This window comes from Podarcis melisellensis, assembly GCF_964234715.1.
Source record: "Podarcis melisellensis genome assembly, chromosome: 14".
NCBI lineage: Eukaryota > Metazoa > Chordata > Lepidosauria > Squamata > Lacertidae > Podarcis > Podarcis melisellensis.
Window position 1 is genome coordinate 18,094,412 of NC_138546.1, and position 26,137 is coordinate 18,120,548.

General features: G+C 46.5%; 1 protein-coding gene across 1 annotated transcript in view; it reads right to left on the minus strand.

The window, feature by feature from the left end:
• SBK1 (SH3 domain binding kinase 1) overlaps positions 1-13,992 on the minus strand; it is a 71,171-nt gene extending 57,179 nt beyond the window's left edge. Inside the window, exon 1 of the mRNA XM_081888048.1 lies at positions 13,856-13,992. Within this exon, the coding sequence (XP_081744174.1) occupies positions 13,856-13,917 (62 nt within the window). The 5' untranslated portion in view covers positions 13,918-13,992. The remainder of the gene's footprint in view (positions 1-13,855) is intronic.
• Between the last annotated feature and the right edge of the window lie 12,145 nt (positions 13,993-26,137).

A 26,137-nucleotide genomic window follows, 5' to 3' on the forward strand; every position in this document is an offset into this window, starting at 1 on the left:
AGAGTTTTTCTGAGAAGATGGCTGTACTGCACTTAGTTGTGCTCTGGCTTGGCTTCGTGTATAGGGGCGAGCTGTGGTTTTGTGGCCTGTGTCAGCCAGATCTGTGTAGGGATTGCAGGGGGGTGCAGCATCCGGAGGTGCCACCATGGTTTGGCTACTGGATGGTGTCTGTAATTTATCTGTGGAGAGGGTCTGGGTTTGGGTCTGGTGTGGTTGATTGGTGATAGCGTTCTGTGTGCCTCTGGATCTGGTGTCAGTTTTTGTGGGGAGGGCTAATTTCCAGATGTCTGGCAAGCGGGATGTGTCGTCACGCTTGTTCATGTTGTGAGGGTGTTTCTCTATATATAGTTGGTTGGTTCTGTTCCACAAATGAGGCCAGGTAATTAATTTGGAGTTTGTTAGGGAGTGGCATGACAGCTGCTTATTAATCTTGAGAGTTTGAGGTGGGTGGGTTGGATGGATGGAAGGAAGGAAGAAATGAAAAGCAGGCACAACTGGACAGGATAGAGTTGCCACATCCGTCCCATCCCTCAGATTTCCACTTGGAATACTTAATAGAAGGAATTTTGTCTGGTGGGTTGGCATGCTAGGAGGAGTTCTGAAAGGTCAGATGGCTACCAAGTCTGAGTTTTCTGGCTGCGTTTGTTTTGTCCTGCGAGTATAGGGTTTCTCCACCACCGCTCCTTGTAAGAGCGAACTCAGTGGGTGAGTGCCAATGGAAGTGAAGTCAAAACAGGGGCACGAAGAAACAAGAGAGAGGTCTCAGCAGGCTCAGGGGAACCTAGGAGTTTGCAGAAGAACCAATAACCCACTTCTTTTAAGAAGCCTAAGAGGGAATGGTACTCTGCTTCAAAAAAACCCAACCCAAAGCAGTCAGATGACAACTGAGCATGCTCAGTAGCAATGGAATATTGAGTGTGACTTGGAAAAGAAAAATAGAAAACCAGGGAGTCAGGTGGGGGATAGATGTTCTTTTCACCAGTGCATGCATTTTTTAATGTATGCCTTAGTTTGCTACATGCATTTCTTGGTATACATTTTTTCACTACCTTGCATTTCCACAGCATGTGCAAACCTCATGGTAAAACCAACCACAATATTCTCCAAGCCACAGCAAATACATCTGGGCTCCTTAACAAGGGGTTAGCCCTGCTCCTCCATTATGAATGGGGGGGGATAGATTCTGTTCACATTTAAAGGGGAACAGACCTAATTTGCACTTTCCAAACTGATATGCAAACCAAAAGTCATCTACCCTTTGACATGCTCACTTCTCCAAAGTTTGCAATGCAGTTCTCCAGCCAAAGTAACTGTACAGAAATGCATAGACTGGGGTAAAGTGCCCATAAAATGCAGATAAGTTATTTGCAAAAAAATGCACATATGAGGCGAAATTGTACATATGAATGTGGATACAGTGGTACCTTGGTTCTCAAACACCTTGGTACTCAAACAACTTGGAACCCAAACACTGCAAATCTGGAAGTAAGTGTACTGGTTTGCAAACTTTTTTCAGAAGCCGAACATGCTCCGTTTTGAGATTTACGCTTCCAATTTGAGTGCAACATTTCTGTTTTGAGTGTTACGCTGAGGTCTGTCTGTTTTTGCTATTTATTTTGCATTTTTGCTTGGGCTGCTTTTTGTTTTGTTTTTGTGACTGTCTGGAACCCATTTCAGCTACTGATTGATTGATTGTGTGACTGCAGTACATTGTTGATTGCTTTGGTTTTATGGATCAATGGTCTCGTTAGATAGTAAAATTCATGTTAAATTGCTGTTTTAGGGGTTGTTTTTAACAGTCTGGAACACATTAATTCATTTTGCATTACTTTCTATGGGAAAACGTGCCTTGGTTTTAGAACGCTTCAGTTTTGGAATGGACTTCCGGAACGGATTAAGTTTGAGAACCAAGGTACCACTGTATATCTGGAGAAAGGCACATTAAAACGTTGGTGAGTGGCTTGTTTCTGATGAAAAAAAGAATTTGCAAACCGATGTGGAAATGTGAAGAGCTGAGTTTAAGATTGAAAAAATGAGAAAGCAGAATGGCAGCATTTCACCCTTGCAAATTGCACCCATGTCCTTTTGATACATTCAGTGGAGACCTGCACCATGTCCTTTTGATACATTCAGTGGAGACCTTCCCACCGGAGTGGTACCTATTTATCTACTTGTACTTTGACGTGCTTTCAAACTGCTAGGTTGGCAGAAGCTGGGACCGAACAACAGGAGCTCACCCCGTCATGGGGATTTGAACTGCCGACCATCTGATTGGCAAGTCCTAGGCTCTGTGGTTTAACCCACAGTGCCACCCATGCCCATTAACCTGAAGGAGCTTACTCTGAGCATCGGAAACAGCCCCTGGCTCCTAAACATGAACCTGCCCCCATTGTTGAGTCTGGCTCTTGCCCAGATCATTCCCCTTGACCTCCTCCACCCCCTTGACATCCATCTGCAGCCTTTATGTCAGTGAATAATGTATGGCTGAGAGATGCTTTAATTACCCTGTGGAGCCGCAGGATGGGACAGAGGAATAAGAAGGGAGACCGCAGAGCCAGGATGCTCTGGGATGGCTATCTATAGCCCATGCAGTTCACCTTCATTATATGTGTTGGGAGCGCAGCAAGGAAGGCAATAAATAGCACAAATGGATAACTGCCCCTTTGCCCACTGCAGGTTGGACTCTGGCCCGCAGGGAGGGAGGAGAGGAGCCAGCACAGCCGAGCTCTGCCAGTGCTTGTCCCCTGGTGAGAAGGACAAACTGCAAAGCTGCATCCTTTGCGGAAGGGCCCTGACTCAGAGGGAGAGATCTGCATTGCACCCAGAAAGTCCCTGGTTCGATCCCCAGTAGGGAAGGGAGGAAAATCCAGTGCAGTTCACATTTAAAGACAAACTGTGCACTTTTTGCACTTTCCTGAAGAATGCACAAACGGAAGCAAAATTCAGACGTCTCTGGATTTTGCAAGGCAACAAAGCTATGTGCGTACAGTGGTATCTCTGGTTACGTACTTAATTTGTTTTGGAGGTCCGTTCTTAACCTGAAACTGTTCTTAACCTGAAGCAGCACTTTAGCTAATGGGGCCTCCTGCTGCCGCCGCGCCACCAAAGCACGATTTCTGTTCTCATCCTGAAGCAAAGTTCTTAACCCGAGGTACTATTTCTGGGTTAGTGGAGTCTGTAACCTGAAGCGTATGTAACCCGAGGTACCACTGTACAGTAATGCATATACTAGAGTAAAGTGCGCATGGAAAGTGTATATATTGGTAGCAATGGCCTACAAAATGCCTGATATTAGGAAGAAATGCTTCACAGAACTGTATATATTAGGCCAAGTAGCATATAGATATGTGTTTATTAAGGGAAATTTGCACCAAGCTGCTGATTAATTTTCAGGCGTACTTTTTATTTACTTATTGCAAACTGATCTGGAAATGTGGAGAACCGGCTGGGAAAACAGGTAACTGGGAGAAACTGGAACTGCCGTATTCACCCATCCCTAATCCCTGGAATCTTCTGGAAGGGCTGCGAAACATACCCTCTTGGAAACCTAGAGAGCTGCTGCCAGCCAGTGTGGTCAATACTGATCTATCTAGATGGATAGAGTGTCTGGCTTAGCATGAGACAGCTTCCTATATTCCTTTGACTAGCAGTGGGGAAATCTCCAGAGCTTGTCCCCTGGGGGAAGAGAAGGACCAGTCTACTCACCCCTGCATCCCATCAGTGATAGATTTTATATATGCTAAGATGCAAAGTAGCCTGAGAGGCAGCTATGATCTCCAAAGGTTCAGAGCTGTCAGTTATTATTATTATTATTATTATTATTATTATTATTATTATTATTATTATTTCATTAAAGGTATATACAATTTCACCGAAAAAACAACAACCCTAAAAGTAGTTTACAAAAAGAATAAAACAATGAAATGATCAATAAAATAGAGTTTGAAACAGTCATTTGAAACATTTTTTAAATAATTAAATCAACAATAAACTAAAACCCAGATTTAACACATGCCAGCGTTCTACATGTCTGGATAGGCTTGCCTTTAAAAAAAAATGTTTTCAGCGGAAAAGAGTGCAGGGAAGGAATCTGCCTGATGTCAATCAGCAGGGAGTTCCAAAGGGTGCAGCCATATTGGAAGATCAGTTTCTTACAAATGCAGAAGGAGTGTTATGCATAGCTGTCAAGTGTCCCTTATTTGAAGGGACAGTCCCTTATTCCAGCGCCATGTCGCACTGCTGTCCCTTATTGATGGATGTCCCTTAAATGTCCCTTAAATTTCAAAGGAAGCAGCTCCGGCCAGGGAGGAGGGAGGCTCCAACTGTGTTGCTTGGCTGTGTTGCTCACCCAATAGAAAGTCTAAGAACGACTGGGGGGTGGAGCTTGCATGCCTTGTGTGTGGCTAGTTAATGCAAGCTGAGAGGTTTTTTGAATGCTGGACGCCATTTTGTTGCACGTGCTGCTGCAAACTTTGCAGTGCAAAGCCAGGCCGGGGAGCCATCTTAAGTTGAGGCTGCTTAGGCCTTGTGGTGCATGTGATTCAGATTCTAGTCAGTTGAACCTCTGGTTACAAAGTTGGTTGGACAGTGTTCTCGAAGCTACCAGCATGAGTTTGACCAGACTGCAGGAGGGCAGGAAGACTGGAGTGCCTGGAACAGGTGAGGCTGCAGGTCCCTTATTTTGGCTGCTGGTCCCTTATTTTCAAGGCTGCTGGTCCCTTATTTTCAAATCTGTAAGTTGACGACAACTATGGTGTTATGTGGTATCTGTAACAGGGCCACTTCCACAGACTGAAGAGGTCAAGGAGGCATATTTAGGGTAATGCCTAGTTGCAGCTACGCCTTCTATGTTTCTTTGCCTCCCTTAAATCTCTACCATTGTCTCTCTCTTTCCAACTAGAAAGCTAACTGCAAAGATTAAGCAAGGATTTTTAAAACAACAAGGGGATTGATAGTTCAGAGACACCTGCTGGCAGATTTTCAAACAGCTGGTTTACTTCTCCTTAGAAGGTTCATTTGAATCAAGCACCTCTTCTCATCCACGCCCCCGCCTCAATCAGGCTCATTTAAAAAGCAAGACGTCTCCATGATCTCAGGTCATAACTCAGGGTGAACAGCAGACATGAGAAAGCAGAAAGCTAGCAGCTGGGGGGGGCAGCAGGGCACCAAGATAATTTTAGACACTGGATTTAATAGCTGTACAGCTAGGGAGGGAAGGATCTGTCGTTTTCAGTGTGTCTCGGCTTCTCATTTCCCCAATCTGCAATTCGGTTTATCATGATTCCACATCAGTTTGAAATGTGTTGGGGGGTTTTAAGTCCACGTGAAAATTTATCAGCATTTTAGCACAAATTTCTCCTAGTATACACACTTTTGTATGAAACTTTGCCTAATACAAAGCACGATTCCCTAATACATTTTGTGTGCTGTTTTAAGCAACGCAATATTTTTAATACACACTTTCCCCTAAATTTTGCATTTTTTGTACACGTTACTTAGCTAGAGAACTGTACCGCAAATTCTGAAAAGCATGAATTTCACAGGATGGCTGAGTTTCAGTTTTGGTACTGCCTCAGAAATGTGAAGCCAGTTGAATGTCTTCCCCAGTCCTGCTACAGCAGGCTCACAACCCAAAAGACACAGCACACAAGGTAGGAACTGGGGGGAACCAATACTAAAAGTTAAATAGCTCTTATGATGATCATGATCTTATGAAGTATTGTCCTAGAATTTGTGGTATGGGGTGAAATGTTTGACGAAGGACTGTAGTTCCGTGGCACAGTGCGTAGGCTTTACATGAGGGAAGTTCCAGGTCCAATTGCTGCCAGCTCCACGTACTAAGGATGGGGAAAAATCTTATCTGCAACCCAGGAGTGCTGCTGCCCGTCAATGTGTACCTAGCCCTGAGGCGGCCAACCTGATGCCCTCTAAGTTCTGGTAGACTACAATATCCCTGGGGCTGATGAAAGCTAGAGTCTAGCAACACCTGGAGGAGTAGCACATTGTTTACCCTGATCTAGCCTATTCCCTGAGGTGCTAGTTTTCTATGTGCAGGGAGTTTCCCTCCTTTAGATAGGTGACATGGACATTCCATCACATAAGCTTTCATTTGCTGTCTGATGTGATGCTGCTTGACCACCTTGGAGCACCCCACAGATCCTGACAACTACGCCATAATAACGACAGTGCAAGTAAAGATATCCGCTTGTGACCAGGCGGTTCCTTGATTTCCCCTCTCCATAAAAGGATGGTGTTGGTGGGGAACCAACATCATTAGGCCTCGAGACATAATGATGTTTTGATCAATAACTGGCGTACGCCAAGAAAGGGACAATTAATAATTAATTTATATGGCACTTTCAATTTCAGAAGTACTTTGCAATCTTCAGCTCGCCCAATATACGAGACAGGTGGCTGCTATTTTGAGGCAAGTTGCTCAGGCTGTGGCTCATTCCAGGACAAATACTCTTAACACTGGCCCTGAAATAATCCAGTAAATTGGGATTGCTTCTTAGGGGTGATATCAGATGCTTGCTCATTCTGATTTTTTATACAGCACATAAACTGCCTTCATTATTGGTCTCATCCACTCAATCTGCCAGAGTTTGTCTTTGCATGCAGGGGAAGTCACCAACACACTAAGGGTTTAAGACCCATCGGCTACCCTCACCTAGTTTAGCCGGCCAGTTGAAGCCATTCCTGGGTGCAGCTGCTGTTGCAAGTTGACAGCTTCTGGGAGCCACAGGTGAGAGTTGAGTGCAAGGTGAGAACCAAAGGTGGACAAACTGTGGGAGGTAATCCACTGCGAGCAGTCAAGTACAACATTCCTAGTAATGCTAGAGAAGACATGTGAGGGAATGTTTGGTCCAGCCAGACGAAACTTCCTGTTCCTCCTAGCTAGAGCATCCTTCCTTTGCATGTGACTAAAGGTGGGCATGACCTTACCTGTCCAGGTAACAAAAGGACGAGTCACACAGCACACCTCTCTCTTTTTCACTTCCTTCTACGTTTGACCAGCTTTTAGCTAGGACTGCTCTGCTAGCTCTCAGCCAGCAGAAGCACTGGGATTCCCCCCCCCCCATATGGGGTAGATCCACATGTACATATTTGTAACTAAGCCTGCCTTCATGGATCCAACTGTGGACTGATGTAAGTAAACTTCTTTTATTGACTTTGAATAAGATTGTGGTGTCTTTATTCTTTTAAGAGGGACTCAAGGGAACTTACCAGGAATGTACAATTCAATCTCAGACAGATTGAATTGTATAATAGTGAGAAGCTTACACAAGCCTGCAACCAGCTACCTGCTGTGCATGCAAAAAGGGGAATGTAAACTCTGCTAAGTAAAGGAACTTGCTAGCGCAAGTTAGGAAGGATATTAATAAACAATTATATCCTCTCCTGCCACCCTGAACATTCCCACACAAACTACCCCAGAAGGAGCACAATGTGTCCCCCAACCATAGCTGTCAACTTTTCCCCCTTTTTTAAGGGAAATGCCCTTATTCCAAATAGGATTCCTCAGAAGAAAAGGGAAAAGTTGACTGCTATGCTCCCAACAGAAGTCCTAACGCTCCCCTAACACCTCATACACATAAATGAGACTTTTTGCCTCAATATGCAGCAACACCCTGGGATGTGTTTGGTTTTTTTTTCAGGAATTACAGTTGCAGGATTCCAACCCAGAGAGAGCCATCTCCAAATACGGATGGTACTCGGGGTCTTTCTCTGAAGACGGATTGCACTGTTATTGCGGTGGGGAGGCTCCAAATAATGCAAGGGAGAGGGGAGTGAGCCTCAAATGTAGGGGTCTCGATAAAGTGGCAGCAGGAGAAGCAGTTAATGGGCAATGAAAAGGGGTAGCCCTGCCACGGGGAATGGTGGAGAGCTTCCTTGGCCCACCCCCACCCCCCCACTTTCCTGCGGCAATCTCCGGCAGCCTGGGAAGAGCAGACCCGACCAGCGACAGCCTGCTCAGACATATGCTTCTGATCACACTTTTCCGTCATTGCCGGCTGGCGTGCTGGGTCAGGCACAAGTCCCAGGTCCCAGCAGGGAAGGCCTGCGATGAGAGAGGCAGGCACGATGGCTGGCTCTCCAAACTGCGGAGGAAAGGTAGAGCCCACCTTCCAAATGCAGGGGCGCCCCCAGAATGCAGCACTTGCCCTAGGATCTGACTGGCGTGGGAGGGTCAAGTCAGCAGGCAGTTTTCTGTTTCAAGGACTGTCCAGTCCAAGTCCAGCTTAAAATATGAGGTTTTTAGAGAGGATGAGAGGCCTTGAAGTCGCCTGCCCACACCTGGGCAACAGACTGAGCAAGCTGCCCACAGCTTTCCTAATCACAACAGGGATAAAAGTATAGCAGTTCTTTCTACATGTGCAAGGCATGTGCAAGTTTTATGGGAATCTATTCTTCCTTTTGCCCATTGTTGGTGAGGCATTTCCTCTTTTGGGGAAAAGGGGCAGGTTCCGCAGCATTTTAATGAGAATTTCCCCTCATACAGTAGTACCTTGGGTTAAGTACTTAATCCGTTCCGGAGGTCCGTTCATAACCTGAAACTATTCTTAACCTGAAGCACTACTTTAGCTAATGGGGCCTCCTGCTGCTGCCACGCTGCCAGAGCACAGTTTATGTTCTCATCATGAAGCAAAGTTCTTAACCTGAGGTACTATTTCTGGGTTAGCGGAGTCTGTAACCTGAAGCATATGTAACCTGAGGTACCACTGTATACACATCCATGTGCACTATTTTGCCCAATATACATATTTCTGCAAAGCGATTTCCTTCAATGTGTCTCTGTGTTATTTTCCCTAGGATATGCATTTTTATTGCACATCTTCACCTTGTATGCTAATTTTCCTATATATTCCTTGGCTCGCATGGCTGGCGAACTCCATTGCAAAATTTGGGGTAGGGCACGTTTTGAAGGAAGCCTGTGTTTCAGTTTGCGTATTGTTTTGGAAAGTGGAAATGTCGAGTCACAATTGGATGCTTTGATTGGATGTGTATATTTAGATTTGGGATTTAACTGTAAACTGTGGAAATGAAAAAATAAAATATTTAAAAATAAGTGTGAGCTGAGTCTGATTTCTCCTCTGCCCCTAGTCTGCGGGCCACATTCCCTTCTGGGCATCTTCCGGGGGGGGTGGGGGGGGTATGCTAGACCTGCGCAGAAATAGGAGGGAAAGTAGGCATAGCAATCAATGTAAGTGTTTCCTTTGTACAGAAGGCTAGTATATAAATGCACACACAAACAGCCTCCCATGCATCTTTTTCTGCAAGTAAAGTTCTGATTAAATTGTGGGCCTCAACAGGGTTTTATTTCCCATTTTTTGCACCCAGTTGCTTCAAGCTGCACAATATTATTATCTGTAATAGATTTCTCTATCTTTCATCCAGACAAGCAAGAAACATTATCAGAGTCCAGAGGCACATTCCAGCCAGGCAAAGCGACGCCAGTGAGGGGTGTAACTGCAGAGAGTCTGGAGGCTCAATAGAGGGGTCTGGGGGGCTGTATTTGGCCCTCAGCCAGACGTTCCCATCCCTGTGTTACATTAGACCAGGGATAGGCAACCTAAGGCCCGGGAGCTGGATGTGGCCCAATCACCTTCTCAATCCAGCCTGCAGGCGGTCCAGGAATCAGCGTGTTTTTACATGAGTAGAATGTGTCATTTTATTTAAAATGCATCTCTGGGTTATTTGTGGGGCATATTCTTTTTTTCCCCCTTCCAAAATGTACTCCAGCCCCCCTCATGGTCTGAGGGATGGTGGACCAGCCCACGGCTGAAAAAGGTTGCTGACCCCTGCATTAGACCAATTAAAAGACACACAGACAACCAATTCCTGGGTAGCTCAGTCAGTAGAGTATGAGACTCTGAATCTCAGGGTTGTTGGTTCGATCACCACGTTGGGCAAAAGATTCCTGCATTGCAGGGGGTTGGACCAGATGACCCTCATAGTCCTTTCCAACTGTACAATGCTATTGTTTTGAATTGTTTGCAGGGAGGCTAGACAACGCTGCATCAAAGCGAGTGTCACCCCACACTTTCCATTGCATTTCCTGTCTTTTGGGGAAGTGGGTTTGTTGCACAAGAGCACCGGACAAACTGTAAATTCCACAACCTGAGTTTGCCGGTGTGTGACGGACTCCCATCCTTAAAATAGTGGCCTTCTGGAACCACCCACAGTGCCACTCTCCTCCAGCGCTTTGCACTTTGCAGATTCAGTCAGCCGGAGCCTCTGTTGTAGTACACAGAGCAGGACACACACACACACACACACACACACACACACACACACACACACACACTAATCGCTGGAATGGATCAGGGGAGCTTTGCCTAGTTGCTGGCCATGAACTGCTGCCCTGGGATTAGGAATTAGTTCAATACGTGCCAGGATCCAGGTTCTACAGTGAGAAAAGAGGTCTTTAGCCTATCAAAGGCGGTCCCGTAAGGTCAGAGGCCACGGTCTGGTTGTTTCAGTTCAAGATCCCTGGCAGGTCCTTCTCGCATTGCCTCTAGAATAATTTTGCATGGGAGTTGTGTGGAGGCTGCCAGATGATGGTTCCTTGCTAGCAGCCCCTCCCCTCCCAGTGGCTGCCAGCAGAACTCAGGCTAGGTTGTCAACTGACCAGAAACTGGTCTACTCCTGTGCCTTTAATAGCAGCTTCACAAGCAGAAATCCATAAAGGAAGCTTACCCCCAGCCTGGAGCAGAGCGTTATCAACTACTACTGCCTATCAGCTGCTATTATTAAAGGAACAGGAAGACCAGAACCTAGAAGGTTTGCAGGGAGAAGAAGTCTGGCTGGCCATTGGCAACCCAGAGTTTTTACCCTTTTATCTCTGCTGCTGAGTTGGTCCTTCTCAGTCTTGTGATTCCCCCTTCTTTGCAGTGCTTCCATTACTTTTTTGGGGGGGAATAGGGGGCCCTTAATCCATACCCGGGACGCGGGTGGAGCTGTGGGTTAAACCACAGAGCCCAGGGCTTGCCAATCAGAAGGTCGGCAGTTCGAATCCCTGTGATGGGGTGAGCTCCCATTGCTTGGTCTCTGCTCCTGCCAACCTAGCAGTTTGAAAGCACATCAAAAGTGCAAGTAGATAAATAGGTACCGCTCCGGTAGGAAGGTAAACGGCATTTCCGTGCGCTGCTCTGGTTCTCCAGAAGCAGCTTAGTCATGATGGCCACATGACCCGGAAGATGAGTGCCGCAACCCCAGAGTCGGCCACGACTGGACCTAATGGTCAGGGGTCCTTTACCTTTAATCCATACCCACCCCACAACACTATCCCCACCACCCTGCAATTTTAAGAAAATAGTGTCTCTTCGATGTAGCCTTCCAAAAAATGGTTGCTAGAGTCTGGCACAAAAAGGTAATTCCCAGGAAACCCAAGCACTCCTCCGTAGATTTGAAGGTAAAAGAGGCATCTTGGACTCCTGAAACAAGGACTGCCAAAAAAACCCCAAACAGCTGGGAAGGGCTTGTGGGGAAGGGATGAGATCCTGGCTCCCTTGCAGAGCATCTGCACTGTGGGTGGTTCCAGAAGGACACTATTTTAAGGGTGGGAGTGAGCCGGGAGGAGACCCTGGCTGTGTTGCAGATCATCTGCTTTGCACGCAGAAAGTCCTAAAATCAATTCATGGCATCTCCATGCAGGGCTGGGCGAGACCTCTGCCTGGAGGCCTGGAGAGCCACTTCCTGTCAGTGTAGAGAGTGCAGAGTTGGGTGGACCCAGGACCCCAATATGGGAGTGTTGCTCCAACTCAGTACAAGGCAGCTTTCTGCAGGAAGGAGCTGTAGCTCAGTGGGAAAGAACCTGCGTCGCGTGCAGAAGGTCACGAGTTCAATCCCCTGTGGCATCTCCAGATGGACTGGGAGCTGAAACCCTGGAAAGCTGCTGCCAGTCAGTGTAGACAACACTGAGGTAGAAGGACCAATGGTCTGACTCAGCCTAAGCCCAGCTTCCTACGTTTCAGATTCCGCCATGTTTCTAAAAGCAAGGGTGTTTTACAAATTGACACCTCTCTGAAATGAATTTCAAGGCTGGTTTGCACAACTATTTTTAGACGGAGAGGCGTCTGCGACACAGATATTGTTTGCTTGTTTTTCTCCTGTTGGGGGCACAGGTAGGGGTTGCCACCAATTCTTTCCTCTTCGAGGGGCCTTGCTCCTGTGTTTCTTCAGTACGGCTGACACCCAGAAATGTCGCAAGAGATGCTCCCAGGGGCCCCAACAACCCTGTGTCGGGAAAAGCCTCTCCTTATTCAACACACAGGAGCAGAGAGCAAGTAAAGAGTAAAAGTTAAGGCGGCACTCCTACTCTTGTGTCAATAACTGAGCATTGTTTAACCACCTCCATTAAAGGTGAGTTGTGCCATGATGAATGGGCATCTGGATGAGAAGTGAGTTTCCTGGGGTAGAAAAATGCCACAAAGTCCACAATGGATTTTTTTTTCATGCTTTACAGCTCAGCTGAGTTCAAGAGCCACATGGGCTTGTATGCTTTTCCTACTCAGAGTAGACCTCTTGGAATCAATTGGCAAGCCTAACCTGAGGTTTTTTTTCCATTTCCGTGGGTCTACTCTGAATTGGATACAACCTGATATTACCTTTGGCATTGAGTGAGCGTACTTGGAGACAAAATGGGGAGGAAGAGAACCAGGGATGTCACCATCTTGAACTCCTTGGGGTGGAATATAACTGCAGTATATAAGGAAATAACCAATGCTATTTCACTAGAAAAAGAGGTGCCAGAACTCACCATGAATGCCTCCCTCGTTCTTTTATAATGGCAGTGGGGCCCACCCGAGAGGAACTGAGTTCTGGTGAGTTGCAGCTAAAGCAAAGCCCTGTAAATAACCTTTGAGGGTTCATTTGCTGGGTTCGCAACCTTGGGAGAGATGTATAAGCACAGCATGCGAAGCAGAGAGTCCACACAGCGCCTCTGTGGCGCAGGTGGTCTTGCATGCAGAAGGTTCTGGGTTCAATCCCCGGTATCGGCAGTTTAAGGGCCAGGGAGGTGGTACTGGGAAAGAACTCTACCCAAGACCCTGGAGGGCCACCGCTGGCAATTCTGAGCATCGTGGACCCACAGGGCTGTATCCAAAGTTAGTCCTACTCACAGCAGCCCCATTGAAATTAATGGGCATGACATCGCCTGGATCTGTTGATTTCCATGGGTGTGCCTCTTGAGTAAAAGTTGGCTGGAGGTGACTCATAGGCTAACCTACTATAAAAACAACTTCCTCTGTGTAATCTTCCTAGTGTGGAATAGGAGCTGAGAGATTCCTGCATTGCAGGGGGTTGGACTAGATGACCCCTGGGTCCCTTCCGATTCTAGGATTCTAGGATCCCCACCTGGCCATGAAGCTCACTGTGTGACCTTGGGCCAGTCACTGCCTCTCAGCCTAGCCTACCTCACAGGGTTGTTGCCGGGATTAATTGAGGAAGGGGAGAACCATGTACTCCACCTTGAACCTCTGGGAGAAAAAGATGTGATATAAATGCAATAGATACCTAACTAATACCTAACTATGCATGCTGACGTTTTTGCTCACGCCAGAAACAAGTCTGGTTTCAGCATCAGAACTCAGTCCTAAGAAAGCAGAGTAGCAACAGTGTGCCCAGGCATGTGCAAAGGGCCTCTTCTTGACCGGTGGGATGATCAGAACTATCCCGCAAACATCAGGGTCCCATGTCAGAACGCATGCTTTCCAGTTAGGGTTGAGCCCCTGGGACCTATATAAATACGCAGCCTTGACTACTATGGGACACAGGACATCCCTAGACTGCTTTGCCTCCCGCGCACATCCCGACACCTGCCCATCATGCAGGGAAGTCCCCTCTGACCCACCTGTTCACTTGCAAGGGCTGCAGCTCCTCCTTCTGAAAGCAGGCGAAGCAGAAGGAATCCATCTCCCCGAGGATGCAAGGAAGGGGGCGAACCAACTCCAGTCCAGTGCTAGCATCTCTCTTTCCACGGGACGGGGCTGCTCTCTGCTGTCCCAGCCCAGTTGCTGAGAGGAAGCATCTCAGCCCTTGGTCTCTCTCATGACCCGCCTCTCCTTCCAGCTTGCAAAGGCTGGGAGCTGGACCAGGAACCTCCAGGGCCAAAGAGGTGGGCGGTGGTGTTTTGCGACCTAAGCAAGGGGTCTCATCAATCTCAGGTCTTAACAGGCTCCCTGACAGGCAGTGAGACCAAAGCAGGCTTTCACACCTTCTTTCTCAAAGGGTTGACCATCTCCTGCCATGCTTGGTTCTCCCCGTCTCACCATGGGTTGTCCTTTCAGCCCACCTTGTAGCTTCTATAGACCCCAAGTCTGCTCAACAGGAGTGTAGGCCTCAGTAGATTCCTCTCCACTCAGGACCCTCTTTGTCAAACCTTGCCTGCACCTCTCTCTTTGGCTGTGGACCACCAGACCTCTGAGCAGGCATGGGCGAGGAAGGCAGAGAAGTTCTCAGGCTTCGAGTGAGGAGTTTTGCAAGACAGGAGATGTTCCCTTCTGGCCAGGACCAACACCAGGTGTCCTTTCCCAGGAGCAGGTGCAAGGTAGTCTTGACTGTACGTCCCAGTTGTTGGTGGCGGCGATGCTCCTCTGAAAGTGCCGTCGCTCTTCTGGAAGGGACAGGAGGTCAGTCCTGGGCTGGCCAGATTGCCGTCATGGACCACGAAACCTGGCATTCAAAGCATCCCAGCGCAACGAGAGAAGCTCTCTCTTCCAGGCACCATCTGCGTGGACGTCACCAGCTGCAGCAGTTCAGATCTGTGGGACAGGAGAAGGAGTTGGTGGCAGCAAGTTGTATGGAAAGATATGTGTGTGCATGAGAGAGAGAGAGAGAGAGAGAGAGAGAGAGAGAGAGAGAGAGAGAGAGAGAGAGGGAAGGCGAGCAGTGTTCCTCCTTGACAGTTCATTCAGGCTGCGCAGCCAAGGAGACCGGGAGAGCAGCCCAGGCTGGCCAAGCGCACACAGCCTCTCTCGCCCCAGGAATAAAAACTTATGGGTCCGCCAAAGAGACCCAGTTCCGCAGGGCTTGTCTCGTTGACAGAGCAGCCGGCTCCCTCTGACAGATAAAGCAGTGTGGGTATTAATAGCTCAAGATTCACGCGGAGAGGCTGGCGGGTTAACTCTTGTGCTGCCAGCAACCCAGCCTCCTCCGTCTACAGGTTCTCTAGGACCAAACGGCTACTGGAGCTCATGTGCTCAAGAACAGGCTCTCTCAGTATCCAGGAGGTGTCGGGTGGAAGGTTGCCACTGTCTCATTTGGATTGGGGTTTCTTTTTTGCTTTTCAACTGCCCATGCTCCTGCACCTTCAACAAAACCCTAATGGCAAAAAAACCCTAATTCCTGTGCTCTGGGCTATGCTTCAAACTGCAGAAGAGCGGGAGCAGTTTTGAAAGTTGGCAGCCCAAAGGGGAGGTAGAAGGCCCCTGAAGAGGGCCAGCAGCTCCCTGCCAAAGCTTGCACTGATTTTCAAAGATGGGGATCAATGGGGAAGCCGTTCCTCTCTCCCTACCTTTCCCCTTAACTATTGTGCATTAAAGTAGGTTAAATCAATACCGCATCTCGTTTATTCTCTGTTTTGTATTATTTTGCTGCTAGGTCGGCTGGCAGCAGAATCCCTAGTGTGAATCAGATCTCCTGAGCCCCAGTGCAGTCCTTTTATTCAGAGGCAAGATGGGTGTACCCCACTAAGTCTTTGAGGACACACACTGCCAGCCAATCCCTTAATAGCAGGGAATGTCAGAATATGGACATGCAGCACAGACCCATATGTCTGTTTAATCTTGGAGCCCAGGGAGAGGGACAGGCAGAAACCTGCAGATGCATAAGTTGAGTCGTGCTAGGAAAGAAGGAGAAATTGGATTCGGGTCTCACTTGAAACTGAATATATCAAATCTGCACCTTCCGAAATAATATGCGAACTGAAACACGGTTACCCATAAAAAAAAATCGCACTTACCCAAATTTCACTATGCAAGTTCGCCAACCAGCCAATGTTTACAAGAACAGGAAAACATGAATAAAAATGAATGTACCAGTGAAAATCATGCACAACAATGCATTATATTAGGGGGAATGGCTTGCAAAGTGCACATTAGGCAAAACTGCACATAGAAATGCACACATTTTGTGTTCAGAAATTTGCACAAAAGTGCTGATGAATATTTGTGAGGTTCTTTATAATAAATAAATAAAGTGCAAATGTCTGCAAAAGGTGGGGAACAGGATTTAAGATTGGAAAAATGTTAGAAATTGAGAGAACTGAAATGGACAGATCCTTCTGTCCCTAAGTATCCCTATGTCCTGTTCTTGACAGCCTCGGGCTTTGGCCTCTTCTCATTCTCCAGTGTTGCAGTACAGCCCTCTTGTGTCTGTAATATATTCTGCAACATCATGCAAATCCTTGCCTGTGCCTTCGTCATGTGAAGAAGCTGCTCTGTGTATTACTGGATACACTTTTTAATTCAGCAGAGCACAGGAGCAGCATACTTCCCCTGGCCACCCTAGTTGTTGGACCAAGAAGTGTGTGGAAAGTAGTTTATAAAGGATTTCACGCGTCCTTCATAGCAAGTTTGCACTCCTGCAGTGCAGGAATCTCAACTGAAGAATCCCTGAGAGATGGCCATCCAACCTCTGCTTAAAAAACCTTCAGTGAAGGAGACCCCACCACCTTCAGAGGAAATCTGCTCCACCGTTGAACAGCTCTTACTGTCAGAAAGTTCCCCCTGAGGTTAGTTGGAATCGCCTTTCTTGTAATTTGAATCCATTGCTTCTGATGTTTCTCATGCAGACCCTGCTCATCACAGCAGACCATTGGTCCACTGGCCTCGTTCTGGTCTCCTCTGACTAGAAATAGCATACTAGGGTCTTGGAGAAGGGGGCTTTCTTTCCCCAAGGTTGCTACTTGAGATGCTTCAGGTGGAGAAGGCTAGAACTGAACATGGGAACCTTCTGCATGAGAAAAATGTACCCCACCACCAAGTTCTAGCCCATCCCCAAGTGCTTCTCAGCGGAGTCAGTCCATACATTCAGCTGCTGTTCTCCAAGTGAGCACAGTCAACGGAGCACTGTTCATTCTGCATATGTGTGAACTAGTCATTACAATAATTAAATTCAGTGCCTAAGCTGCATTGTCACACAAGTCATCTTTCACACACCTGGAATTCACACCTGCTTGCAAGGGAAGGATGCCAAAAATATTTATGTGGTCTGGCTCAAGCAATGCTAAGAAACATTTTTTTACTTTCACGACAACCCTGTGAGGTGGGCTAGGCAGGAAGCAGATTGAGGCCACCATAGTGGAGCAAGGATTTGAATCGAGGTCTCACCGATTAAAATCCACCACACACTAACCAATACATGAGACATTCCCTTCCTACCATTTAAGAGAGAAGGCTACAATTTTGTGGGACTCAATGAGGATTCAGATTGGGCTTGGTTGAGTGGTCTGGACTCACGCTGCTGTTCTATGATGAAGCCTGGAGCAAATGAAGCTGGCTCAGACATCTTTTTCATTTATTTGCTCAGTCTCTGTGTGTCTATGATGTCCTCAGAAAGCCTTTCCTAACCTCTAGATGGAGAGCTATTGCCTTGTGCCTGGGGGAGGGCACAGAATTTAGGTGCCAGCCTGAAAGAGTTGGAGACTGTGTCAGCAACAGAGAAGAGATCCTGCTATGATGCTGTGGTCTGCTAAAAACAAACTGGGAGAAACTTCCAAATGTTATTTTTTTTGACCATTCGTTGAGGGAAAACCAACCAACCTTCTTCATTAGGCAAATTGCAGCAGTGGGGGGGGGGGGGGATTTGGATCAGAAAAAAATGGCACATGGGATGGGTTAACCAGACGGCCCCAAAAGTGCATTTGGCTCTTTTAAAAAACCTCTCAGCCAGTGTTGACTTGTGCCCACTGGGACTGGTAAGTCAGAAGGCAGGGAGCCCAACAGTAGGGGGAGCCACAACTAATGGCAGGCAGAGCCAAATACAGTGGTACCTCAGGTTACATACGCTTCAGGTTAGAGACTCCGCTAACCCAGAAATAGTGCTTCAGGTTAAGAACTTTGCTTCAGGATGAGAACAGAAATTGTGCTCTGGCGGCGTGGCAGCAGCAGGAGGCCCCATTAGTTAAAGTGGTGCTTCAGGTTAAGAACAGTTTCAGGTTAAGTACAGACCTCCGGAACGAATTAAGTACTTAACCCGAGGTACCACTGTAGTTCCCCATAGTCTTCCCTGCTGAGTTCTACCAGGGCAAAACAGAGACTGAGGAGAGCCAACTCCTGGGCTGGTTGTAAGCAAGAAGACAGGAGAGTAGGGGTTGACTGAGGACAGACTGAGGTGGGTGGGGCAGCGCCCCATTGCCCCAATACACCAGCCTCTGCTGCTCTCAGCAGATCAATCCCAGCTTTCCATCTGCCCTGTCTTCTGTGTTCCTTAGTAAGCAGTGGGCCCTTGATGGCTCCCAAAGGATGGAAGCTGCACATCTGACTCTTCTTCTTTTTTAACGGACTCATTTAGATTGGCATAGGAACATGCACACTGGCATAGGAATGTGTACACAGAACTACTAATGCAGACTTTAGGGGAGTTGCACGGAATTCTTCTGTGTGGAAAAAAACTAGTGTGGCCTCAGGGTGAGCAGCCTGCGCTGCCCGTAGAGGAAGCCTCAACTTGACAGTTTTGACGTCCTTACCTGTAGGTAGGCTGAGAGTGTCGTGGCCATGACCTTGCGTTCTGGGGCACAGAGAGCAGCGGGTGGTGGGCACAGGTTCCTGGCTTTCCCCCCAGCTCGGGGCTTTGTCATTTCTCCTTCTGAATTATTTAGTGTTCCTCAATTTGAAATGCATCTCCCCAGCCTAGCCCTGGCCCCGCTAATGGGAAAAATCAATCGCTTATTAATTTATGGGGGCCAGGAGGTTTTCGAATGCAGCTCATAAAGAGCAGTTGGCCGGACGGCATGATCCACTGGGACAGTGATGGGATGTCGCTGCTGTTCTGGAGGGAACCTGAGCAGGCCAGAAGGGAAGTAACCCAAGGTGATGCGCAATGGGTACATTCCTCCTTTCCCTAGCCAGCATTGTGTCCTGCAAAAGGTCCAGAGGTAAACATGTACAATCTGCACATCATTCCGGGTCCTGTCTCTGGTAGGAGTCCTACCTCTGCTACCTAAGACATAAGAAGTGCCCTGCTGCATTAGCATCCTGTTCTCACAGTGGTCATCCACATGCCGATGGGAAGCTTAAGACCTGGACACAACAGTACCCTCTCCCAATTTTGATTCCCAGTCACAGGTATTCAGAGGCATCCTGCCTCCAACAGTGGTGGTAGAACATAAATCCAGCAGTGGTGGTCAAATCCAAAGCTGACACCCGCACCTGACATCATGGACAAGCAGCTAGGGTCCAGCACCATAAGATGCTTACAGGGTCCAAACTCTGAGTCTGGCCCAAATGCCAGTTTCCCTTCAGAGGAGGATGTTTAGATCACAACATCCTTAGTTGAGGGGGAGGGGAGATAGCCCTTCTTCTCAGGTATTTCTTAGCCATTCAGAGGACTCATTCTTGTCACCATTCAGCCAATGTCCCTGACAAAAGGGAGGTCATACAGTCATTCTGCTAGAACTATGAAGGCCATCTCTGTCTCCATCATCCTGTATAATAAAAATGTAAGGCTGTCGACATGCTGCAGTTCATATTGCCACCAATAGGTGGCCACACCAAGTCCAGCATGACGCAGGGGGCCCAGACGAGTTGTTTAAAGGAAGGGGGAAAGCACTTCACTCTGTGGTCCATGCACCTACCTCACCCATCCCAGGTTGAACATGGCTGCATGGGTGGGAGGCATTAAAAAAAAATTAAAAATGCTTTCTCAAATGCATATCCCCTCCTTTAAAAGGGGTTGAGGTGAGCTGTAAGGGGAAGGGCTCAGGGCAAGCTATAAAGGAATGGGTGAGGTGTAAAGGAAGAGGATTTTGAGCAGGTGTAGAGGTATGGGGAAGGAGGGTTGGCAAAGGGGTTGACAGGTTGGTGTGTGGAGGAGCAGGGGCAGTAGCCCCTAACCTTGCAATATATACATGGTGGCCTTAGGCAAGTCACTCTCAGTCTCCCTGTCTGCAAAATGGGGGTAATCAGACCTGCTTTACAGGAGTATTGTAAAAATGACTAAGTTAATGGGATGTGCAGCTCTCTGAAGATGGAAGCATGTGATATACAGTGGTACCTCGGGTTAAGAACTTAATTTGTTCTGGAGATCTGTTCTTAACCTGAAACTGTTCTTAACCTGAAGCACCACTTTAGCTAGTGGGGCCTCCTGCTGCTGCCGCACCACCAGAGCACGATTTCTGTTCTCATCCTGAAGCAAAGTTCTTAACCTGAGGTAATATTTCTGGGCTAGCGGAGTCTGTAACCTGAAGCATACGTAACCTGAAGCGTATGTACCCTGAGGTACCACTGTAAATCTATAAAAAGAGGACCTGTTTCCATTCAGTGGAACCCAACTTTTAAAAGTTTTCTTTAGGGGTTGAGTAAGACATTTAAGTACGCTCAGAATAGCATTCCTTTTGGCCCCAGTGTTTGCATTCAACCACTTAGATCGGTTTTCTCTGCAGACGCCTCCCAGGGCCCTCCTAGACGGTAAGATCATCCCCATTAGTGGAAGGCCTTTCAAGGCCTTGATGTTCTCAAATGATATTGAAATTCTCCGGAGCGTATAGAACAAAACAACAAACTCTCAGAATGGAACAATTGTTTTTTCCCCTGCAGCTTGGAACAGGTTCCAAAAGAACAAACCTCTGGGCAGCCTTGGGGCTGTGTGATGGGCAGAGAAAATGGTATTATCTGGACAAATGGGATCAGGACGGGCTCTGATGCTGGTGAAATTTAAGTCCAGTATCTCAGTTGTTCTACTTCTTCGTAAGCATCTGGCTTGGAGGGGAATCAAAGCATCCCCTGCAAATTCAGAACCATGAATTTGCATCCAGATGTGTGCAGTGAGTAGAATTGCTGTTAGGATTGCCAGCTGACTAGATACAAACTTGTTCTGATCTGCTCCTGCACTTTTTGCAGCAGATTGACCTGCGGGGATCAGCCAAGGAAGTTTTTCATAGCATTTCATTTTGTAGAAAGCCACTTTGAGTCTCCTTGGAGAAATAGGTAGAATGAAAAATTTTAAAATCTAATAAATTATACTCTCTCCTGATCAAGATCAAGCTGCTGATCAGGCTTTTTAAAAATGGCAGACTTTGTGTGACATCAGTGTGCTGTGTTGAAAAGAAAGCTATGAACTGTCCCAGCAAGGCCTGGTTTCACATCCCCATTGTCAGGTGCGAGCTAACATTAAATCACAACATGCAAGTTGGAGTTGGACTAGGCAGCCTTTCAGAATGGAGGATGACCTCAAAAAGAGGACTGTCCTCTATAAAATACAACACTTAGGGTTGTACGTCATTCCAAAACAACATACCAACTGAACCACAGCCATTCTTTGAAGTTTGACCTTCTCTGGATTTTATGTTGCAGCCACATAATGAGTACAAAAATGCATATTCAAAGGTGTGCATTAAAATGCACATGTTAGTGAAAATAACATGCAAAAAATGCACTTTATTAGGAAAGGCTGCTTTGCAAAAAACAAAAAAACAAAAAGAAAACCCTGTACATTATGCAAAATTCACACAGAAATGTGCATATCAGGAGAAATCTGCAGTAAAACACTGATTAAATTTCACAAAAACTTGCCTGACAAACAAAAAACACGTTGAAAACTGATGTGCAAATGTGAGGAACTGAATTTAAGACTGGAGAAACCAAGACGTGACAGATCAGCTCATCCCTATCAGGCCCCACTACCCCAATCCTGAAACTTCGCCTACTTGATGCAGCCTAAGCTCAATGTAAGGGGCTCAATCTCCAGGCCCAGCCCAGGCTGCTGCAGGCAGTACAAACACACATCCACAAAAAGAAATGTTAAAAATTTAATGTGTCAGCTAATGGGGTGCAGAGAGAGAGAGAGAGAGAGAGAGAGAGAGAGAGAGAGAGAGAGAGAGAGAGAGAGAGAGAGAGAGAGAGAGAGAGAATCTACTGACAAACATCAGGGCTCTTGGGATTCCCCCTAATGAGTTCCAGGAAGCGATAGATGGCTAACCCAAAAGGCACCATATAGTTGCTGGTAGCAAGGAACTTGGAAGCAGCGTCCTTGTTCTCTGGGGACATCAGGCCCGCCATGCATCAATGATATTTCATAAACATAGCCTGAGTCACTCCTAAAACCACAGCAGTTCTGGGAAAACCGAGAGTCCTGGAAGAATCACATTGCCGGGTGTCCAGATCCGAGACCTTTCTTTGGCTTTGCCCATGCTTAATTTCTCCCCCTCCCCGTCCCTTTCCTTCGGTGTAAATACAATATAGAACTCAATAAAAACCCATTAGCTTGATCACAGCCTCAGAGAAATTGCAAGGTTTTAATAGTCGGGTGGCTGATTTTGCCTGGTTCTTGGCTTTGAGCCAGCGTATTTCATGCACTGTCACTTAAATAATTTGGGATATTCCCTCCCCCCCCCCCAATGCTAAGTTTCTAGGCCATCTCACAGAGCACTGCTGGGGGTGGGGCACCACTTGTGGCAGGAATTTCAGCAGGGATGGTGGGATTGGTTGAATGTGGCTGGGGCTAAGTGTAATTTAAGAAGAGGGTGGCAGGGAGGTAGATAAGAACAGGAGACCTCTTCTGGATCAGACCAAGGTTTTATCTAGTCTAGAAGAGAAGAAACTGTGGTCTTCTGGATGTTAGAATCATAGAATCATGGAGTTGGAAGTGATCCCTAGGGATTCCATGCAGGAATATTTTGCCCAATGTGATCTAAGTCTAAGAGTCTCATGCTCTACCAGCTGAGCTATGGACTCCAACTCCCATCAGACCCAGGAAGTATGGACCGTGGTCAGGGATGATGGGAATTATAATCCAGCAATATTTGGAGTAAGGGCATAAATTCCCCATCCCTGATTTAGTCCTGGATTTTCTAACAGCGGCTTACAAACAGAGTGTAAAGGCAACAATCTAGGGTAGTCCTGGGTCCTACTGTACAGGACTGAAAGCAACAACAACAGTGAATACTGCCTGTGAGTTTGCTGGGTTCTGTTGCATTCTGGAAATAGGAAGAATAAGCAAAAATGGGCAATTTCTGTTCCCACTTACTTCTGTTATATCATCAGAATTATCTGACATCCTTAACTTGAAAGTTGCATACTTAGATGAGAAATTTAATTTATAAAAAAAATTAGTGAGCAAGCTTTTGAGTTCCACAGAACTCTTTTATCTGGCAGTAAGTTAAACCAAGCAGGTGGAGGGGAAGCTAGGAGTGATGTGGTTGTTCCTCAACTTCTAATAATCTGGAGCTGGGATGCAGGATGAGTATGCAGACATATTTGCACCATACTTTCAAGGTAAGAGGCAGGTTTAAGATGCATCCAGACCGCTGGGAGAAAGAAAGAGAGAAAGAAAGAACAAAGGAACATAAGATGAGCCTCCTGGATCAGGCCAATGGCTTGATTTAGTCCAGTGTCCTGTTCTCACTGTGGCCAAACAGTTGTCTCAATGGGAAGCAAGCAGGAAGGACGTGAAGGCAACAGTGCCCACTAGAGATTCCCAGCAAGTGGTATTACTATGTCCAGCCATGGAGGCAAAGCATAGCCATCATGTCTGGTAGCCATTGATAGCTTTGTCCTCCATGAATTTGTCCAGTCCTCTTTTAAAGCCACCCAAGTTGGTTGTCACCCCTGCCTCCGGTGAGAGTGGGAAAGAGTTCCATAGTTCACAAAATTGATGGCTCCCCATTTGTTTTAGAATATTAAATCTCATAATTGCTCACTTTGTTCCAAAGCCCTCATTGAAACACACAAGTCCCAGTACAGAGATCCCATCAGATCAGAATAAAATATTTATGTATGCTACAACAGCTGCTCGGATGTTGTTAGCCCAGAGGTGGAAGGAAGAGACAACCCCAACTAAAGACGAATGGCAAATCAATCTGATGGACTATGCCAAGATGGCAAAACTATCTGGGAAGCTCAGGAATCAAGAAGACAAGAATTTTATTTTTTTTAAAGGAGGGGGAAATGTTTATTATGTACATAAAAATCATTTTAAACGGGTCAAAACATTAAGAGGATTTTAATTACACTTGTATGGTAACAGAAAATACAGATAATCTAGAAATATGAAAAATTGGAGAAGTATTGATATGCGGTTGAAAATAGAATTAATAGGACCCATGAATAGGATGGGGGAGGGAGTCAAGAGATTCACAGTAATCTCAATATATGGAATGTTTATGTTATTATGTTGTAACTTTATTTTCTCCTTTGTTCTTTTTCTTTAATTCTTTTTCTTTTTGAAAATCAATAAAAACCATATTAAAACAAAAAAAGAAACACACAAGTCCCTAGAGAGATGAAAATAAAGAGTAACTTGTATTATATTACCAACACTAGGGGATAACGCTTACGTGGTGCATGATGTTAGAAGTCAAGAGGTGCAAGGAGTGTTCTGCTCACCTTGTGCAGTAGGCTAGAGTCTACACATGCACACTCATAGGCCACCTTCTATGTTCCATTCATCCTGATAGGCAAGAGGCATGGTGGGAGGCCAAGGACGCATTGCAACTAGGCAATAATACTCAAGGAGGATGCAAGGCAGGGTTGAGGAGAGTCCAGGTGGGGGGGGGGACAGACAGAGAGGCTAGAGGTTACACATCTCTGGGTTACACAGTTGATTCTGCAATCTCTGCATCTTGCCTTGGTGGTGCAGGACAGACCTGGTGCCTTGCACCAGATGAGAGGGAGGTCAGGGATCAAGGAGAAGCAGTTCATCACCCCTAATGGTGAAGCTCAGAACTCGGATCTGATACCACTTTGATTAAAAATAGCAAGGAAGTGATGTTCCCAGGCTCCATTTGAATCGCTTGCCAATCAAAGGTTGCTCTACATCTGACAGCCACATTTAACCAGTTTCCAAAACAAGACAGAGCTCTTTGATTTAATGGCGTGTTCCTTCAAGCAAAACCATAAGTGCCTTTGATGACGGGACTTCTTATAATTCAATGTGTGTGTGTATAATCCCTCTTCAATTCAATAAGATCTTTAATTGGCAAGTCAGAAATTATCTACTTTGATCCCCCCGGCTGCTCTTTGTTAACCCTATTCTTAGCTTCTTGATGCACTCAAGATTGAATCAAATGGCACCGCTTGAGTTTTCTTTATGAGATTTGGATTGAAGTGGGGGGGGGGGTTTAAGCGTTACGACCGATTTGTTGATAAATTGTGTGTATTCATCATGTAAAGAGATACAAGAAAACCTAAATCTAGTACACACATCTCATTAGGAATATTGCGAAGCAACTAACTGCATACGTATGTTAGGGGTGTAAGAGGGCATCGTTTTCCATTCCCACGGGAAACCTGCAAGCAGCTATAAGCGCAACTGCAGTGTCCCCACTTATTGTCTCTGACTGTGGAGGTGGAACCCAGCCATTGTGGCTAATATCTTACATTGGCCCAGAGTGCCTGCTCTTAGTGGGCTCTCAGGGGCCATTGTGGGAACTCTAACATGATGGGTGACTTTCCAGAACAGGTCTCTACCACCAGATAAGCCTACGGCCAGGAAATTGGGGGGGGGGGGCAAACAGATGTCAGTATCAACACTATTCTGCCCAGAGACACAGAGGAGATCCTGCCCCTTTCCCAAAAGCTGATCAGATCAAAGCTAAAGACAGCTTCGCACTCCTGCAAGTTTTATACCCTATTTGCATATTAATCCATTTAACTAAATTTGAGCTGCTGGAGAGCTCAGAAACAGATTTGGAAAGACTTTATAGATTTATAATTCTAGCTTCTTAGGGGATTAGAAAAAGTTAACTCTTCATGGGACCCACAGAAGACACATCGGATGTTTTTCCATCCTAGATCATCGGCACAGGAAGCCCCTATGTACAAACTATGCAGTGCATACAGTGAAGGGCTATGGGTTAAGGTGGATGAATTTAAATTAAGGCAATGCAAATAATTTATTTAAATCATCAAGGGGGGTGGGAGGGATTTCATCAATGGCCTGCATCAAACCAAGTTCAACTCAGAGTAGACCCATTGAG